Raw genomic sequence first — 18246 nt, forward strand, 5'->3', positions numbered from 1 at the left:
TACTTTACATTCTGGCACTACAAAGTACTCCAGGTTCTTGTACATTTCCTGCCCCAGTTCTAGAATCAGTCATTTCCGCAAGGAATCTTGGCTTCTTTTACTGGAAATGGATTTAGAAACCAAGATCTTGGTGCTAGGTCTGCTCATTGATTCTAGGGTATCTCATTCCTTCTATACCTTCTCTGCTGACAGAGCAAATTAATATGTGTGAGTATATTAACCCATGTATATAATATAACTATAAATATTTCTCTGTGTAACCATCTGTATCAGTATTAAGCTAATACTGAGTGCATACTGATGTCTCTATCTATAACCCATTTCCACATGGACCACCCTAGTCTCTTCCCTTACTTACAGTAAACTCCCACTCCAATAGAGAAAATCCAGGCTCTCATCATCAACCAGTCATTTCTTAATAGTTCAACTCTAATATACATGTACAGAGGTATCAGAATGGTTTACAGCCACCCCTATCAGAAACAATTTTTTTTCAACTGGAATATGTTTATGTATGGTTTCTTTTGCCTTTAGTTTTATAGACTAATCATTCCCAAAGTTACTTAAGTCGGCTCCTTTTCCTTATCTTTTCTTAAGTAGGTTGTTTCATACATTAGTAATACACTTGTCCCATTCTGCATTCAATCCTGGGATCCTCCAATGTTTTAAACGGGTTTTTGTTAATTCTCATACATTAAGTTATTTTTTGTACTGTAAAGTTCTATGAGTTTGGACAAATAGTGTCATGTATCCACAATCATAATATCATGCAGACTAGTTTTATCATACTTGTCTTGGTCTGCTTGGGCTGACATAACAAAATTCCACAGATTGGATGCCTTAAACAACAGTTGTCTCACAGTTCTGGATGCTGGGTCCAGATCTAGTCCAACATTAAGGTTCCACAGGGTTTGGTTTCTGGGGAGAGCTCTCTTCCTGGTTTGCAGATGGCTGCTTTGTCCTCAAATGGCCATTTCTACCCACAAGGCTCTGCTCCCGAGCAGTCAGTCACCAGAACTGTGAGAAAATAAATTTCTGTTGTCTAAGCTTCTCCATCTGCAGTATTTTGTTTCCGTAGCAGTATTTTGTTTCAGTAGACCAAGTAGACTTAGGCAGATCTATAAAACTCACCAGGGCTCCATCTATTCAACTTTCTCCACATACACATCCCTCCATCCTACCCCAGACCTCTGGAAACCACTGATTTATTTGTCTCTTCCAGAATTTCACGTAAATGGAATCTTATAATAGCCCTTTCAGATTAGCTTCTTTAACTTAGCAACAGGCATTTAGGACTTATCAGGTCTTTTCCTGTCTCGATAGCTCATTTTTTATACCTGAATAATATTCCATTATATGGATATACCACAGTTTATCCATTAACCTATCAAAGGACATTCAAGTTGCTTCCAAGTTTCGGTGATTACGAATAGAGCTGTTACAAACATCTGTGTGTGGGTTTTGTGTGAACATAAGTTTTCAATCAGTCGGGTTAATACCTAGGAGCACAATTGCTGAACCATATGGTAAAGCTATCTTTAGCTTCATGGGGAAAAAAAAGCCAAACTGTCTTCCAAAGTGACTGTGCTATTTTGCATTCCTACCAGCAATGCAGGAGCTTTTCTGTAGCACTACATCCTTGATGTCAATTGGCATGGCCAGTTGTTTAGATTTTAGTTATCCTGTAGCCATGTAGTAGTACTTCATTGTTGTTTGAATTTGTAAATCCCAAGTGACAAATAATACTGCATTCTTTTCATGTATTTATTTACCGTCTACGTATTATCTTTGGAGATGTGTCTGTTTAGATGTTTCGAACATGGTTTAATTAGGTTGGATTCTTAGTTTTGAACTTTAAAAGTTCTTTTTGTATGTTGCATATAAGTCCCCTTCTAATATGTTTTTTTGCAAATATTTTCTCTCAGTCTATGCTTTTTCTTTTGATTCTGTCAACAGTATCTTTCCCAAAGCAGAAGTTTTTAATTTTAATAAAGTCCAGTATATTGGTGTTTGGTTTCATGAATCATCCTTTTGTTTTACCTAAAAATTCATGACCAAACCCATGTTATCTTCCAGAAGTTTTAGACTTTTAAGTTTTATATATAGGCCTATAATGCATTTTAAGTTACTTTTGTGAAATGTGTAAGGGTTTGCATATGGATGTCCAGTTGTTCCAGAACCATTTGTTGAAAGCACCATCCTTTTTCCATTTAACTGCCTTTACTTCTTTGTCAAAGATCAGTGGCTATATTGTTACAGGTCTATTTCTGGGTACTCTCTTCTGTTGTGTTGATTTATGTGCTATTCTTTTGCCTATATTATGCTTCTTAATTATTGTAGACTTACAGAAAGTCAAGAAATTAAGTATTGTGATTCCTTCAACTTTCCCCTCCTCCTCCTCCTTCTCTTCATTCTTCTCCTTCTTCTTCACTTTGGCTGTTCTAGGTGTTTTGCCTCTCCATAGAAATTTTACAATCAGTTTGTCAGGGTCTACGAAATAGCTTACCGAAATCTCGATGAGGATTTCACTAGATGTATAGATTAAGTTAGGAAGAAGTCACATCTTAACACGATGAAGTCTTCCAGTCCTTGAACACAGACTCTCCATTTATTTAGATGTTCTCAGACCGAAATTTTCACATATAGTAACAGTACATATTTTTTCAGGTTTATAGTTAAGTATTTCATTTTGGGGTCTTATTATAAGCTTTGCTGTCATGTTTTTGTTTTTGTTTTTATTTCAAACCCCAGTTGTTCAGTGCTTGTATATAAGAAATCAACTGGCTTTTGTGTACTAATTTGTATTCTGTGAACTTTCTGTACTCACTTATTACTTCCAGGATTTTTGTTGTTGTTGATTCTTCCTGAATTGCTACATAATCATGTCATCTGCAAAGTTTAATTTCTTGTTCTCAGTTTGTATATACTTTTTGTTTCCTTTCTTGTCTTAGTACACTAGCTAAAACTTTTAGCACAATGGTGAATAAAAGTGATGACAGGACATCCTGAGTTTGTACTTGATCTTAGTGAGGAAATAGACAGTTTCTCACCATTATGATATTTGCATATATTCTTTAATAAGGGACTTCTCTTCTATTCCTAAGAAATATGTCTTATTTTCTTTCAAACTGCTTTATTTTCTCAAATTCTGATGATTCTGCTATTTGTGGCATCTCCTGACTTTTGCTCATGGTTAATCATTTCCTTTTGTGCTTTGTAGTTTTGATTATGAGAATTTTATTTTGTTTTTCTGTGGCATTCCTGACCTATGCTCATAAAGATGAACCCACATAGAAGTGACAAATTTCATCGTGTCAATCACTGAATTCACTTAAATACACTCAAATTCCCTGAGAAGAATTTTAAAGGAAGTAGCTAGTTCACACTTTAGTATTCTTCGAAGTTTCCTGATATTTCATGCACCTGAGGAACAATGTTGGGAGGTCAGTAATGGACCTGAATTCAGTTTCCTCTTCAGCTTTTTTGCTTAGTTATACAATCTTGGCCAGGTTCTTTAATTTCAGAACTCTTTAATCTTACTACTTCTGTATTAAAAATTGTTAACATTCTCCATTTATATTTACTCAAAGAAGTTTAGAAAAGACTCACTGTATTATCAAGTTTGTGAACTCCTTGAATGATGTTGTGAACAAATCCTAAGGCACCTCCTTGATCCCCACCTCCTGATATTCACGCCTTGCACCATCCCTGCTCTTTGAGCTTCGATGGATCCCATGACTTACGTCTAACATAATATGGCACAGTTGGTCGGATATCACTTGTGCAGCATGTCCTGCGATGTGGCAAAGATGATGTCACCTATATGGTTACATATAGGTTACACCTATATGGTTGCATTATTTAAGGCTGCCTTGCTTGCAGTCTCTCTTTCCATTGCTGGCTTTTGGTGAGCAAGCTCCCATGAATCCTATCTATGGCACAAAGAAATGATTCTGACAGCAACCTGAGGGAGCTTGGTAGTGTTTCTTTTCCCAGTCAGAACTCCAGGTAAGAAGTCATCCCAGATGACACCTTGATTGCAGCCTCATGAGTCCATGAGCAAACCCAGCTAACATTTGCCCAGACACCTGACCCACACAAATTTTGAGCTAATAAATGTGTTTTAAACCTCTAAGTATGTAGTAATGTGTTAAACATCAAAAAGCTAATACAAAGGCAAAGCCTCAATTAAGTAGGTAATGCCTTTTAAAAATGTCAGGGGCACCTGGGTGGCTCAGTCAGTTAAGGGTTCAATTTTGGCTCAGGTCATGATGTCGCGATTTGTGGGTTCGAGCCCCAACGTCAGGCTCTGTGCTGACAGCTCAGAGCCTGGAGCCTGCTTCCAAGTCTATGTCTCCTTCTCTCTCTGCCCTTCCCCTGCTGATGCTCTGTCTCTGTCTCTCAACAATAAATAGATGTTAAAAAAAATTCTTTACAAAATAAAAAATAAAAATGTCAAAAAATTAAGTATCAAGAGGTCATCCCAGATCTCTTAAAAATCTGCTTTCAAAATAATCATTTCATGTAAGGTGAATAGGTAAAGAGATAGAGATAGAGAGAAGGGGGGGAGAGAAAGGGAGGGAAGAGACTTCTGACACTGAAGAATAGCATTCTTTATTCCAGAAAGGTATTAACTTTTTTATTGCCCATATTCTGTAAGGAAATAGATACAAAGTACCAATAACCTTGTAAACTGAAGGGTCTGATATAGTTGTTATGTAGTATTTACTATACTTCAGTTGTATACATCCATAAATACTTATACTGTATGATCAGTACACACAAATTATACCCAAGTTTGATTTCTTCAGTTCAAACTAGGATTTTTAATACTATTTGTACATGCAACTAAGATACAAAAACACTACAAAGTAGAAAGTGATGAGGAAAAGCTCATTTCAAAAAATAGAGTACCCACGTTTCTGACACCACAAAGGTGGTGTTCCTTTAGCCACATGACAGAATAATTCTCAATATGCTTCATTCAAACTTGGCTTCTCGATGCCTGCCATGCGACAAAAAATGCATTTTCACAACCAGTTATCAATTAGTGAAATCCACCAATATCGCATATTTGACAACTTTGGGATAAGCAAAAAACAAAGCACTTAGCTTTTCAATTATTTTCTCAAAAATTACATCAAAGTGAGTCATTGTGCTCCAAAAGATTAGAGAAATGAAGTCTTCTAAAGCCCCACTGAGGTCACAAGTCTGAAAAGCTCTGCTGTGAGAAATTTACCCACATTTCCACCGAACAGCTAGTTTTCTTACAACTTGTGAACACACAAAACATGAGATACCCTTCCTTCCTGTACTTTGGTTAAAAAGTGCTTTTCTTTTTTTCCAGAACATATCAAACTCTTGACTCTAATTCTTCTTACCTCAGACTATAGTAAAATTTGCTCTGTCCTTTCCCTGAACTTTTTTAGATTTGACGATTACTGTAAGGAAGAAGCATTATATTATATTTAACACATAAAGCCAGAAGAAAAGCAAATAACCTATAACCTGCTTTCCCAGATGATCTGTGGAAGTTCTTAAAACACTGATCATGTTGTAGAAGAATTTAAAGTCATCTTTCCTCAAATAAACATGATGATTTCTTTCCCCCGGATTTGGCAAAATAAGGTTAACAAAATACACTGCAGATGATCATTCTAATCTATGATGGGAAATAAACAGTGTCAGGCAATCACAACTGGTTTGCAAGCCCTTGCTGAAAATAAATGTATTGTTAACCACGTAGCTATTAATGTGCCCATATTTGAAAACTAGCCTGTGGAGGCCAAGAGAAAGAGTTATTCTAAATGTGTTTGTTTTCTTTTTTACCAAAGACAATTTTTATCCATGCAGAGTCTCTGAGGGGTGTGCTTTATGTATTCTCTGAGGAGTGGGGTTGGGGGGAAGTTCTGTGGTGATGACCACACAGAACCAGCAAAAGAGTAAACAATATCTCGAAAGACTGAAGATAGGCCAGAGCCAGAAAGAAATGGCTTTCGATGTAAGCCTTGAACTTACATGGGAACTTCTCTGAATTCCTCCTCCTTTCTGTAGGCCTAATACCTATCTAACAGGGTCGGATCACATGGAAAGCATCTTTAACCTGCTAGGTATTCAGTAAGTGGTACACAGGATTGTAACTGTTCCTGTGAAACACTACAAACTGCTTTTCATATGAATGATTCTCAAGCAGAGCCGACTGGATAATTCTAAGTTCAAAGAATTAATGGAAAGCAGGTTCCAATTAGAAATCTTTTTATATTTTATTTTTTAACATTCATTTATTACCCTACAGGCTTCCTCACGCTTCCTTTTTTTTTTTTCTCAAAATGACTCATTCTTTTGATTTAAGTGTGGTTCCACTCAAAGTCACCTATCAAACATCTCTTTCTCCCAAACACACATACACACACACACACACACACACACACACACAGCTTTAAATCAGTAAGGACTATTTATTACACTGTCTACTCTAGAATATAGGTCATGAGCAGCTGTATCACCAGAACAGAGTAACCACGGACTTCAAATGGATACTGAATGAAAATGTGATTGAAAGGCTAGAAGTAATGTGATACTAACATGACCAACACGCAAAAGAATGCTAAGGCAGTAACTGTGGAATCTATAATATAAAGTGAGGAATAATGCGAAAAACTCTACAGGAGAAAAATCCTTTTCCTGGCTTTAATTTTTCAAATTTCAGACATTTGCTCAAAAACAAAGATTACAAAGTTGTATGCAGGATCTTGAGAATTCTAGACTTGCCATCAAAGTTTAGGCAGAACAAAAGTTGAATTGCGTAAGTGACATTCTCACCTATTTTGTTTAGGCTGACTATGAAAAAGGCCGTATCATAATCTTCCTCAGCACCCCTATTAGACAACATGTTTCCATGGATCTCATGGATCTAAACCCTAATATTAACTTATATGCTTCCTGCTTTATTGTTGCTGTGTTTGTGAAACATAGCTGACTATCATCTTTATTTATAATCCTTCACAGATTTAAGCAGAAAACGTTCAAAATTGCCTATTATTAAGCCTCCCTGGAGGCTCCTGATCTTAAGCAAACATAAGGTTCCGTGACCTACCAATGAACCTACGGAAGGTATCCCAAATAATTATATTCCATCACTCTTTTATTTACACTTGACTCTGAAAAGTTCTCAGTTTTTCACATAGATAATCCAGAAAATAAATATAACCCTTGCCTTCACAGGCAGCATTAAAATGAGCAGGAATGTGCATTAATTTGTTATAGTATCTAACTTATGACTTAATTCCCCTACCTTCTGGTTATAAACAGAGCTTTCCTGGCTACAAAACGACTTAAGAAGCAAAAATCATGACACAAAAATTTAAATAAAGGTCACTATTGCCATGCAATGGGGTTTCAGTTTTGCAATCCCTCCACAGTTTCCCACCAGGCCGGGTGGAGTTGTTCTAAACAAGTCTAGAGATATTTACGAAATAAGCGAATACAAAAGGGCAAGACAGCCCATCAGAAGCGACTCTCTTCCTCTTCCACTGCACGGTGAAGGCCGGGGATGAATTTTAAGAGTTGTTTCCGGACACTTCCCCTTCTGCTTTTCCGGGGCAGGGTCCCAAATATGTTTGAGAAGTTGCCCTCCCACAAGGGGGACATGGACCCACTACTGGCAGTACTAATGCTTCGGTTCCTCCTCGAAGAAGACCTCTTCAGAAAATCGTCCCCATCCCTGGGGACAAAGCACTCATCATCTGTGCTCGTCTGTCGACTGAAGGCTCCCCTGCTTGAGTCCTCAGACACACATGTCTGGTAGCCATCTTCGCTGTCCATCGTCATGGAGCTCAGACAGCTACTCTCGCTGGATAATCGATTCCGGTCCAGGAGGGCAGGGCTGGGCCCAGGCAGGGTTCCAAACAAAACTGATTCATCTATGTCCATGTTCTCCAAACTCGAGCAGTTACCTGAGTCACCTAGAATGCAGAAAAGAGAGTCTACTGTGGAATGCATATGAGCATCACTCCCTTCGAGTAAATACACAAAACTTCTCTTCAAAGGGCGCAAAAAAGAAAGAGTAAAAGTGAACAATATTTTTCACTGAGCTTCGCCTATATGAACAAGTGACTTATTTTGAGGCCATTTGATAAACCTTGTAGGGGTGTTTCCCAAACTATTGTTCGTGGACTAGCTTCCATGTAACAGTGTTCCATGGTCACAGAAACAGTAATGCTAAATGAAATAAATTTAAACAAGATTCTTCGTATAAGAACAGTTCAACTCATCTGACAGTATGCCAGGGTGACTTGTCAATCTCCAAGAATATAATTTCTTTTTTTTTAATTTTTTAATGTTTTATTTTTGTTTTAATGTTTTAATTTGTTTTATTTTGGGGAGAGGGAGAGACAGAGCACAAACAGGAGAGGGCCAGAGAGACAGGTAGACAGAATCCAAAGTAGGCTCCAGGCTCTGAGCTGTCAGCACAGAGCCCAACATGGGGCTTGACTCACAAACTGTGAGATCATGACCTGAGCCGAAGTCAGATGCTCAACCGACTGAGTCACCCAGGCACCCCCAAGAGTATTATTTCTTAAACTGAAGTGACTCTGCAACATTCATTAAAATTCTCACAGAAATGGGGTTCTAAAGAATATCTTTGGGGAAAAAAATAAAGAATATACTTGGGGAAATGCTGTCTTATGGACTTCCTCCATTTAGTTCCTCTGATTTTTAGTTACCGTATTTTTATTTATTTTTTTAATGTTTTTATTTATTTTTGAGACAGACAGAGACAGAGCATGAGCAGGGGAGGGGCAAAGAGAGAGGGATACACAGAATCCGAAGCAGGCTCCAGGCTCTGAGCTGTCAGCACGGAGCCTGACATGGAGCTCGAACTCACGGACTGTGAGATCATGACCAGAGATGACGTCGGATGCCCAACCGACTGAGCCACCCAGATGCCCCAAGGTACTGTATTTTTTAAATAATTATATAATTACTGTAACATAAGTTGAAGTATATGGGAAACACAGTTATATAATCTGCGCCTATAGGCTGATTATAGAGAATTCAAAAGGTGTTTAAAACAGAAAAAAATACCTTCCAGCCTCAATATTCCTTGTTTCTTCCCAGACTGCTTTAACACCTAAATGCTCTGGAATGCTACTGTGCCCAGAAAACATCCCTGTCCTGAAATAAGTAACAATTCATTTGTACAAGTTGAATTTGATCGGCTTAGCTAAATTTGTTCATCAACCTTTCTCTGTATCTGGGCTCTCCAAACTCAAATTTTAATTGCACACCAACATCCATCCTGTCCATACCCCACTTGCTTATGTACTACCTGAGTTGGTTGGTATGCTGCTGAAAGAAAGGGGATTAATTGTTATACCAGCCTGAGAATGACATACTTAGAAGGTGACTCTGCTTCAGGAAAAGAAATAGAAGAGACTTTATTTTTCTATTTGATCTGCAAGGTTCAATATGTGAGTTCTGCACTGACTAGTCATAATGCTTTCCTTTTTACTAGTAAAACCTACTTTACATCATCTGTCAACGAGTTGATGAATTCTTTTTGATTGGAAAGCCGTTGAGAATCTCATGCCTCGTGTATTTATTCTAGGCCTCGAAAAAGTAAACTAAAGAAGTCCTTCAATCTCTCAAAAAGAACATGTACAAAAGTGGCTTTATGCTGAGTTGTTTCCCTTAATCCTGAACGAAACACCTTGTCCATACAAGCCTGTTCCTATAGAACCCCAGAACTGCCTGTACTTATTAGACCAAACCCCGTCTCCACCGCAGAATGCTCCAGAAGGGGAGGCAAAGGTTTCCTAAACACCCTCAAGTCTACAGAAATCCAGGAGGTAGCTGGATTTTTATACCTCTGTCCTGCTAGGACACTTCAGACCCCCCCAAAAGAATCTGTTAAGAATTGTTTTAATATTAATTTTAAAACATACAAAAGAGAAGTAACATATATAAATTTCATTTAAGAGAACAAAATTTCAACACAAACCTCTATGTCATACATTAGTGCCTAATTATGAATTAAATGTCTTTTTTCCCGTAAATAAGTTATGACTTGAAACAGACATTCTGGGTTATAAATGTAGACTTTAGCTCAGTGTTATCTTAAGAAGATATAACCTATGTTTCACACTCACATACCTAGTGGTTTCAGTGAATTATTTGTATGTACAAGTTCATTCTTCGGGTTACAGGAGTCACAAAGCAAATGTCGCATCAACAAATTTTTCAATCAACCCATTCCCTTCAGAATTCACACAATTGCGAGAGCCATGCATTGACTATTGGGATGATTATTCTGATTTCTCTCTTGGGTTTATGGGCCAAGAAGAAGAGATTCCCTGCACTCATGTAACTTGTATAATATGAACAAATGACAGGAGCTCTACCCAAGAAGCATGCTACCATTCCAGCTTCCATAGTTTCTGAGACTCACACAACTCCCAGCCATAAACATTGTCAGGAATTTAACTCATCTAGGGCTCTTCTAAAATCTCCACGTGCCTTTTGCAATTGTGCACATGCATGTGAGCATGTGCATGTCTTCGTGTGCCGATGTGTTACACGTATGGAGGAGAGGAGGTGACTGGACTTACTCAACCTCCAGATACATAGGTCACTCCAAAAGTCATGACAAAAAACATACACTAGCATTCTTGATCCATGCTAGACAATTTTTTCTTACAACGATGATAATCTTAAAATAACGTAGAGGCAGAAATACAAAAAAAAAAAAGATGAATGTTAGTGTGGTTTCTGAACAGGAAGTCACATTTACCATGAAGCAGACGCTGTTCCTGTAACTGCAGAGATCTGAACTCCACCCATTTTTTCTTCAAGGTTTGCTGATAAAGAAGAAAAAAAGTGTTAATTATTGGGAATCCCCAGTGAGGGTAGCAATTTACTTCTGGGTGTTGAGATTTGTCATTAATTTTTTTCTTCCTTTCTTTCTAGCGCTAACAAACCCTCTCATTCATTCAGAAGATTATCTTCTATACAAAAGGGGGATATTGGGAATACTACTTTCTCAAGAAATAATCTAGTAGCACCAATGAGTTGAAACAATCGACAATAGAAACAATGACTTTTTTTTATTTTCATTTGTTTTAAATATTACATAACTGATTGTTTGGGTCTGTGTCCATTTACTAGCTGTTGAGGCAAGGATTTACCATCTAGGCTTCCCCCATGCACAAGATGAAGGCCTTCATAGAATCCAGACCCTGGGACTGTCATGAAAATTAAGTAAGTTAGTAGATGTAGATTGTTTGGAACAGTGATTACAACTTAGTAAATGTTCAGTAAATGCCATCATTCTATAAGCCTGGGGCGTTAAACCAGTGTTTTCTGCTGCACACCTATTTATCTTTCATACCAAAAAGGGGAAGCTGGCCTGTCTGAAAGGCTTCCTTCGGAGGGCTAAACTTAGAACACTGCTAATAAGGACCCTCACTTAACTGCTTCCTTCCTTGGCTGCTCAGCACGAGAACAGCGTCCCAGGGTGGGAATGAAGTGGCTGCTGTCAGTCAAGACTGCTCAGGAGACCTGGCCTAACCCATCAAAGGGGCTGAGGTGAGGAAAATCAAAGCCAGCCAGGCAGAAGAAACCATCTGACAAGGATAGCTAGAGGCTGATTCTCCCTCACATCCTTTGGCCTTTACCCTACCCCTGGTCCTTGCCGGTTGCCATCCCCACAGCAAGCCCAGCAGGCAGGCACGGCTCAGATTTGCCTATGGACGCTTCATCCCAAAGGAAAGGCAGCCTAGTTGGAAACAGGCACTGCTCGGTAAGAAACAGTCTGGAAGAGGTAGATGAAGGCTGAAAAGAAAGAGGGAAAAAAGCACATTTGGAAGGGGAAAGCCTAAGGAAAAGAAAATAATACACTTACAAGAATATCGTCGAATGCTTAAGGGAAGAATGGCTTTCCTCAGTTCAGGGACTGAACAATCAGTGGGCGGGATTTTCCAAGCCTTGGTAACAGTAACACTAAGCATCAACCCTTAGAGTTACCTATATGATATGCAAGCACTAAATCAAAGCCATAAAATGCCTGGCTCAGTTGATGTCTTGTTTTTTCTACATTATACTTTAGTCGGCGTGTCTACGAGATGGCCGGGCTACCTGAATTACAGCTCCTTTTATTTGTGCGAACTGTGGTCCTATGAAGGTCAGAGTTAAGGACCCATGGAGAAAAGAACTAGGATCCAGCGCCTTCCTCCTTACAGGGGTCTATCTCCTGCAAGAGAATAGAGTCCAGGAGAGGAGCACGGCATAGGCTGACAATCCACACTAAACACAGAGAGAAGCTTGCACTTGCTTTCAGAAATGCAAAGTCGGGCCTTGCCAAATAGTTATTTTTTGTGAAAACAAACATTTTAAAATATCCAATCCGTTGATTTGGTCCAGTTGTCTAGGCACGTCATCATTTAAACCAAGAAAACACCAGAGTAAAGAGCAGATGTGTCAAAGCGATTAAGAGTTTTTGGTCTCTGTGGAAGCTTCCCCATTTTCCTCAGAATCTGTTTCTGCCTGTTCTTAACATTACAGTGGTATATTTGGACCAACGAGAGCTCTTGCCATCAGAAGAAAATGAAAGCATGTGGGAGATCTAATCCCATTGGGCCTTATTGCCTCAGTGTACCTAGCTCAGGGCCTGGTATGCAGCAGCTGCTTAGTAAATATTGGTTGAATGAATATATCAAAGGATGGCTTCCTGAAATCAAACTCAACTCTCACAGACGGGTATTTTGAGTTGGATGGATTTCCAACGTTTCCAATATACGTGAGACATACAGCTAAACATTTCCATCTTTACGACTTTTATAAAGTGCTCTCGTGGATGATACGCGGTTTAATTTTCCTAACTGTCCTACGAAGTTCCAGATTAGAAAATAAAGGTGCAATGTACCAAATACTTCCCAAGGGCTACGTACCCAGTAAAAAGCAGAGTTAGATTAAAAAGTAGCCCCTCCAGCTAGCACAGTGGATGTGCTGTTTTCATGTTAAACATCTGAATCCGAGGTCCTGAGAAAGGGAATCCCTGAAGCCATGGCTCAGAAGGGACCACTCTTTCTCAAGAAGAGCTTGTGGCCTCACAGAGTCTTTGAAAGATCAGTGCATACTTATGTGGGACCCACAAACTAAATGTCATTGTGGGAAGGGGAAGCCAACTTGACCCTGGTTACACGTCAGATCCAAACATTTCTGGCTCGTGACCATGAAAATGAGGCTGAGAAAAGCTGCTAATGGTGGCTATGGCTCATGTAGAACTCGAGCCTAAAGCGGCAATTGTATAAAAATGCAGCCTCATGACCTGAGCCAAACAGGACACTAACCCTCTAGAAGGCATCCACACGGCCAGCCCTGGCTTGGGATTGGGAGCGTCGAAAGTGCAGGGTGGAGGAAACCCAAGCACAATATTGAGTGGGAGGGAGAGACCACCATATAAGGGAAATGGGCAACATCAAATCCAAAGGTATGAAAGGCTAGAAAGCCGATTGTCAGCACATGGATCCTCTCCAAATAAAATGAAAACGAACAGTGTCCAAAGAAGACTTTAAAACAAGAATATTTCTAATCCTCTGAGGAAGAAATGAAACCAATGTTGATCAGAAAAAGAAATCTGAAACAAAGAAGTAAAACGAGAACGGATAGACATGAAAGAGAATGATCTGAAAATTAAAAATCAATTAATCCCGGGGCGCCTGGGTGGCTCAGTGGGTTAGTCATCTGACTTCAGCTCAGGTCAGGATCTACCAATTCATGAATTCGAGACCCGCATCAGGCTCTGTGCTGACAGCTCAGAGCCTGGACCCTGCTTCAGATTCTGGGTCTCCCCCTCTCTCTGCCCCTCCCCTGCTCACTCTCTGTCTCTCTCTCTTTCTCGAAAATAAATAAGCATTAAAAAATTTTTTTAAGAATCAATTAATCCTTAAAGCTGGATGGAAATAACTCATTCTATACAGCACAAATACAACCTTACTGAAGAACTAAACAAGAACCTAACAAAGAAGATAAAGTGATACAAAATATGAGTGGTTAGGAAGCAAGGGAAATAAATCAAAAGATTCTAAAATATGTCCAACATGAATTCCAAAAGATAATTCAGGGAATGATGAAGAAGGTATATTCAAAGAGATCAAGATGAGAGTTTTCCAAAACTGAAGAAATTCATAAGTCTTTAGATTGAAAAGATAGTGCAATTTTTAAGCAATATAAATTTAGAAATGAATCCAGACCTAATCACATTTCAGTGAAACTTTATATCAGTAAAGACAAAAGAACATCTTAAAAGTAACCAGAAAAAGACAAAAAATTGCCACAAATTGAAATACTCGTTTTTGAAAAGACTCAAAAATAGAAAATCCTCTAGAGTCCCATAAAAAAAGGCATAAAAAGTAGTACAAGTAAAAATGGGGACATAATCCTTCTTGTGAAGAAAATAAAAATATGAGAATAGAATTTTTATTATCAACTTATTCGATAAATTTGAAAAATTTGAAAATTTATTAACAAAAACATTAATTCAATAAAACTGACTCAAACAAAACAAACAACACAGAAATCCTGAGAAGTCTTATAATTAATAAGGAAACTGAAACAGAGTTTAGAAGTATTCTCACCAGAAAAGAACCTTAAGCCCAGATGATTCAGATAGTTACAAGAATTCTAGCAGAGAAGAAAAGGGGAAGATTCTTCCCAGCTCACGCTAAGAGTCCAGAAAACATGATACCAAAACTAAAGAAAGATAGTTTGAGAAAAGAAAACTGCAGGCCATTTTACCTATAAATGAAGCTACCTTCAAAAATCCTAAAGAATATATTAGCAAATCAAATCTACAATTATATAAAAAAATGATTGTAAATTATGACTAGGTTGCATTATTCTAGAAATGCAAGAGTAGTTTAACATTAGAAAATCTTTAAATGCCATTTGCATATTGACAGATTTTTAAAAAATACATAAACAGGAGGGGTGCCTGGGTGGCTCACTCGGTTAAGCATCCGACTTCAGCTCGGGTCATGATCTCGAGGTTTGTGGGTTCGAGCCCTGCATCAGGCTCTGTGCTGACAGCACGGAGCCTGGAGCCTGCTTGGGATTCTGTGTCTCCTCCCCCTTCTCTCTGCCCCTCCCTGCTCACACTCTGTGTCTTTCTGTCTCTTGATAATAAATAAATTTATTTTTTTTTAATTCTTTTTTTTTTTTTAACGTTTATTTATTTTTGAGACAGAGAGAGACAGAGCATGAATGGGGGAGGGTCAGAGAGAGAGGGAGACACAGAATCGGAAACAGGCTCCAGGCTCTGAGCGGTCAGCACAGAGCCCGATGCGGGGCTCGAACTCACGGATCGCGAGATCATGACCTGAGCCGAAGTCGGATGCTTAACCGACTGAGCCACCCAGGTGCCCCTCGATAATAAATAAATTAAAAAAAAATTTAGAAGTACATAAACAAGAATAATACATGCAGAAAGCAGTGTTTGATAAAATTTAATACACAAGCACTATAAAAACTACCAGTAAATTTGGTATGGAAGGGAGCATCCCAAATCAGAAAAGTATATTCATAGAGAGAGCTCGTTCCCAATAGGAACAAGTGGGAATTCCCTTTAAAATCAAGAAAAAACAAAGATGCCTATTATTATAGTTTCTATTCAACACTATATTATAGGCTATAGTCAATGTAATGAAGAAAGAGAAACTGTTGTTCTCAACGGTTACTATCTTCACAGAAAACCCAAAACAACCTACAGATAATTTGTTTAAATGATATAGTTTAGCAATAGTTTAAACAAGATAGTTTGAATGACAGCATAAAAATTGACTTTATGTATCTATACATCAACCTCAATCAAAACGTTTATTTTTTATAAAGAAACTATAATACAAACAAAAGTCATTCATAGAAAGGGATACATCTAGCGAAAGACATACAGGATCTACTTGTGTAAAATTATGAGACTCTGTTGAAAGAGACAAAGAAAACAATTAAAAATGGTAAGATTATGAAAACTTTTCCTCTAAGATCAGGAAGAAGACACGATGTCCACTCTCACCACTTTGATTCAACAGAGTGGAAGTCCTCGCATGATAATCAGACATACAAGGAAATAAAAGGAATCCAAACTGGTTAAGGAAGAAGTAAAACTGTCACTATTTGCAGCTTGTATGACACTATATATAGAAAACCGTAAAGATTCCACCAAAAACTATTAACACTAACAAACTCAGTAAAGTTGCAGGAGACAAAATTAAAATACCGAAACCTCTTGCATTTCCATATGCTAATAATGAAGTAGCAGATTATAATTGCATCAAAAAGAACAAAATATCTAGGAATAAATTTAACCAAATAGGTGAAAGACTTCTACTCTGAGAACTGTAAGACATTGATGAAAGAAACTGAAGACAACACAAACAAATGGAAATATATTCAATGTCCACCCTTTGGAAGAATTAATATCATTAAAATGTCCATACTACCCAAAGTAACCTAAAGAGTCGATACAGAATACAGTCCCTATCAAAAGACAAACAGTATTTTGTAAGTTTACTTATTTATTTTGAGAGAGAGAGAGAGAAAGTATGAGTCGAGGAGGGGCATAGAGAGAAGGAGAGAGAATCCAAAGCAGGCTCAGCACTGTCAGCACAGAGCCTGACATGGGGCTCGAACCGAGGCACCATGAGATGGTGACCTAAGGCCGAAGTCAGATGCCCAACAAACTGAGCCACCCAGGCGCTCCATGAATAGCATTTTTTAAAGAACTAGAATAATCCTGGGGTGCCTGGGTGGCTCAGTCGATTAAGCACAAGACTTCGGCTCAGGTCATGATCTCACGTTTGTGGGTTTGAGCCCCCGCATCGGCTCTGTGCTGACTCCAGAGCCTGGAGCCTGCTTTGGATTCTGTGTCTCCCTCTCTCTCTGCCCCTCCCCTGCTTGTGCTCTATCTCCCTCTCTCTCTCAAAAAATAAATAAACATTAAAAAAAAAATTAAGGGGCGCCTGGGTGGCTCAGTCAGTTGACCATCCGACTTCGGTTCAGGTCATGATCTTGTGGTTTGTGAGTTCGAGCCCCGCGTCGGGCTTTGTGCTGAAAGCTCAGAGCCTGGAGCCTCTTTCGGATTCTGTGTCTACCTCTCTCTCTAACCCTCCCCCGTTCATGCTGTCTCTCTGTCAAAAATAAATAAACATTAAAAAAATAAAAAAAAAAAGAACTACAATAATCCTAAAATTTGTATGAAACCACAAAAGAACCCAAATAGCCAAAACAATCTTAAAAATGAACACCAGAACTTGAGGTATCACAATCTCAGATTTCAAGATAAACTAAAAAGCCAAAGTAATCAAAACATTACACCAGCACAAAAATAGATACATAGATCAATGGACTAGGATAGAGAGCCCAGAAACAAACCCATACTTATATGGTTAATCAATCTATGACAAAGGAGTTAATAATATACAATGGGGAAAAAATAGTCTTTTCAGTAATTGGGAAAACTGGACAGCTACATGCAAAAGAATGAAACTGGACCACTTTCTTATACCATATAAAAAATAAACTCAAAATGGATTAAAGACCTAAATATGAGACAGGAAACCATAAAACTCCTAAAAGGAAACATATGTAGTAATCTCTTGGACATTGGTCTTAAAAACATATTTTTGGATATGTCTCCTCAGGCAAGGGAAACAAAAGCAAAAATAAATTATGGGGCTACAACAAAATTAAAAGCTTTTGCTCAGCAAAGGAAACCACCGATGAAGCAAAAAGGCAACTGAATGTGAGAAGATATTTGCAAATGATATATGCAACAAGGGGTTGATATTCAACATATGTAAAGAACTTCCATAATTCAACACCAAAAAGCCCCAAATAATCCCATTAAAAATGGGCAGAGGACCTAAATAGACATTTTTTTCCAAGGAAGACATACAGATGGCTAATAGACACATGAAAAAAACACTCAACATCAGTTATCATCAGGGAAATGTAAATCAAAACCACAATGAGAGATCATTTACATCTGTCAGAATGGCTAATATAAAAAACCCAAGAAATAAGAAGTACTAGGGAGTGTGTGGAGACAAAAGAAACTTCATGCACTATTGGTAGGAATGCAAATTGGTGCAGCCACTGTGAAAAACAGTATGGAGTTTTCTCAAAAACTTAAAAATAGGCGCCTGGGTGGCTAAGTTGGCTAAATGCCCCACTCTTGATTTTGGCTCAGGC

General features: G+C 38.3%; 1 protein-coding gene across 5 annotated transcripts in view; it reads right to left on the reverse strand.

The window, feature by feature from the left end:
- Nucleotides 1-4617: 4617 nt before the first annotated feature.
- LOC123598949 (cytohesin 1 interacting protein) overlaps nt 4618-18246 on the reverse strand; it is a 78227-nt gene continuing 64598 nt past the window's right edge. For all 5 annotated transcript variants that reach the window (XM_045479891.1, XM_045479893.1, XM_045479890.1 and 2 more), the window contains 2 exons: nt 10793-10859; nt 4618-7964 (listed from right to left, as the gene is read on the reverse strand). In XM_045479891.1, coding sequence (XP_045335847.1) covers nt 7507-7964; nt 10793-10859 — 525 coding nt within the window. In that variant the 3' untranslated portion in view covers nt 4618-7506. The remainder of the gene's footprint in view (nt 7965-10792; nt 10860-18246) is intronic.

This window comes from Leopardus geoffroyi, chromosome C1, assembly GCF_018350155.1.
Source record: "Leopardus geoffroyi isolate Oge1 chromosome C1, O.geoffroyi_Oge1_pat1.0, whole genome shotgun sequence".
NCBI classification, from domain to species: domain Eukaryota; kingdom Metazoa; phylum Chordata; class Mammalia; order Carnivora; family Felidae; genus Leopardus; species Leopardus geoffroyi.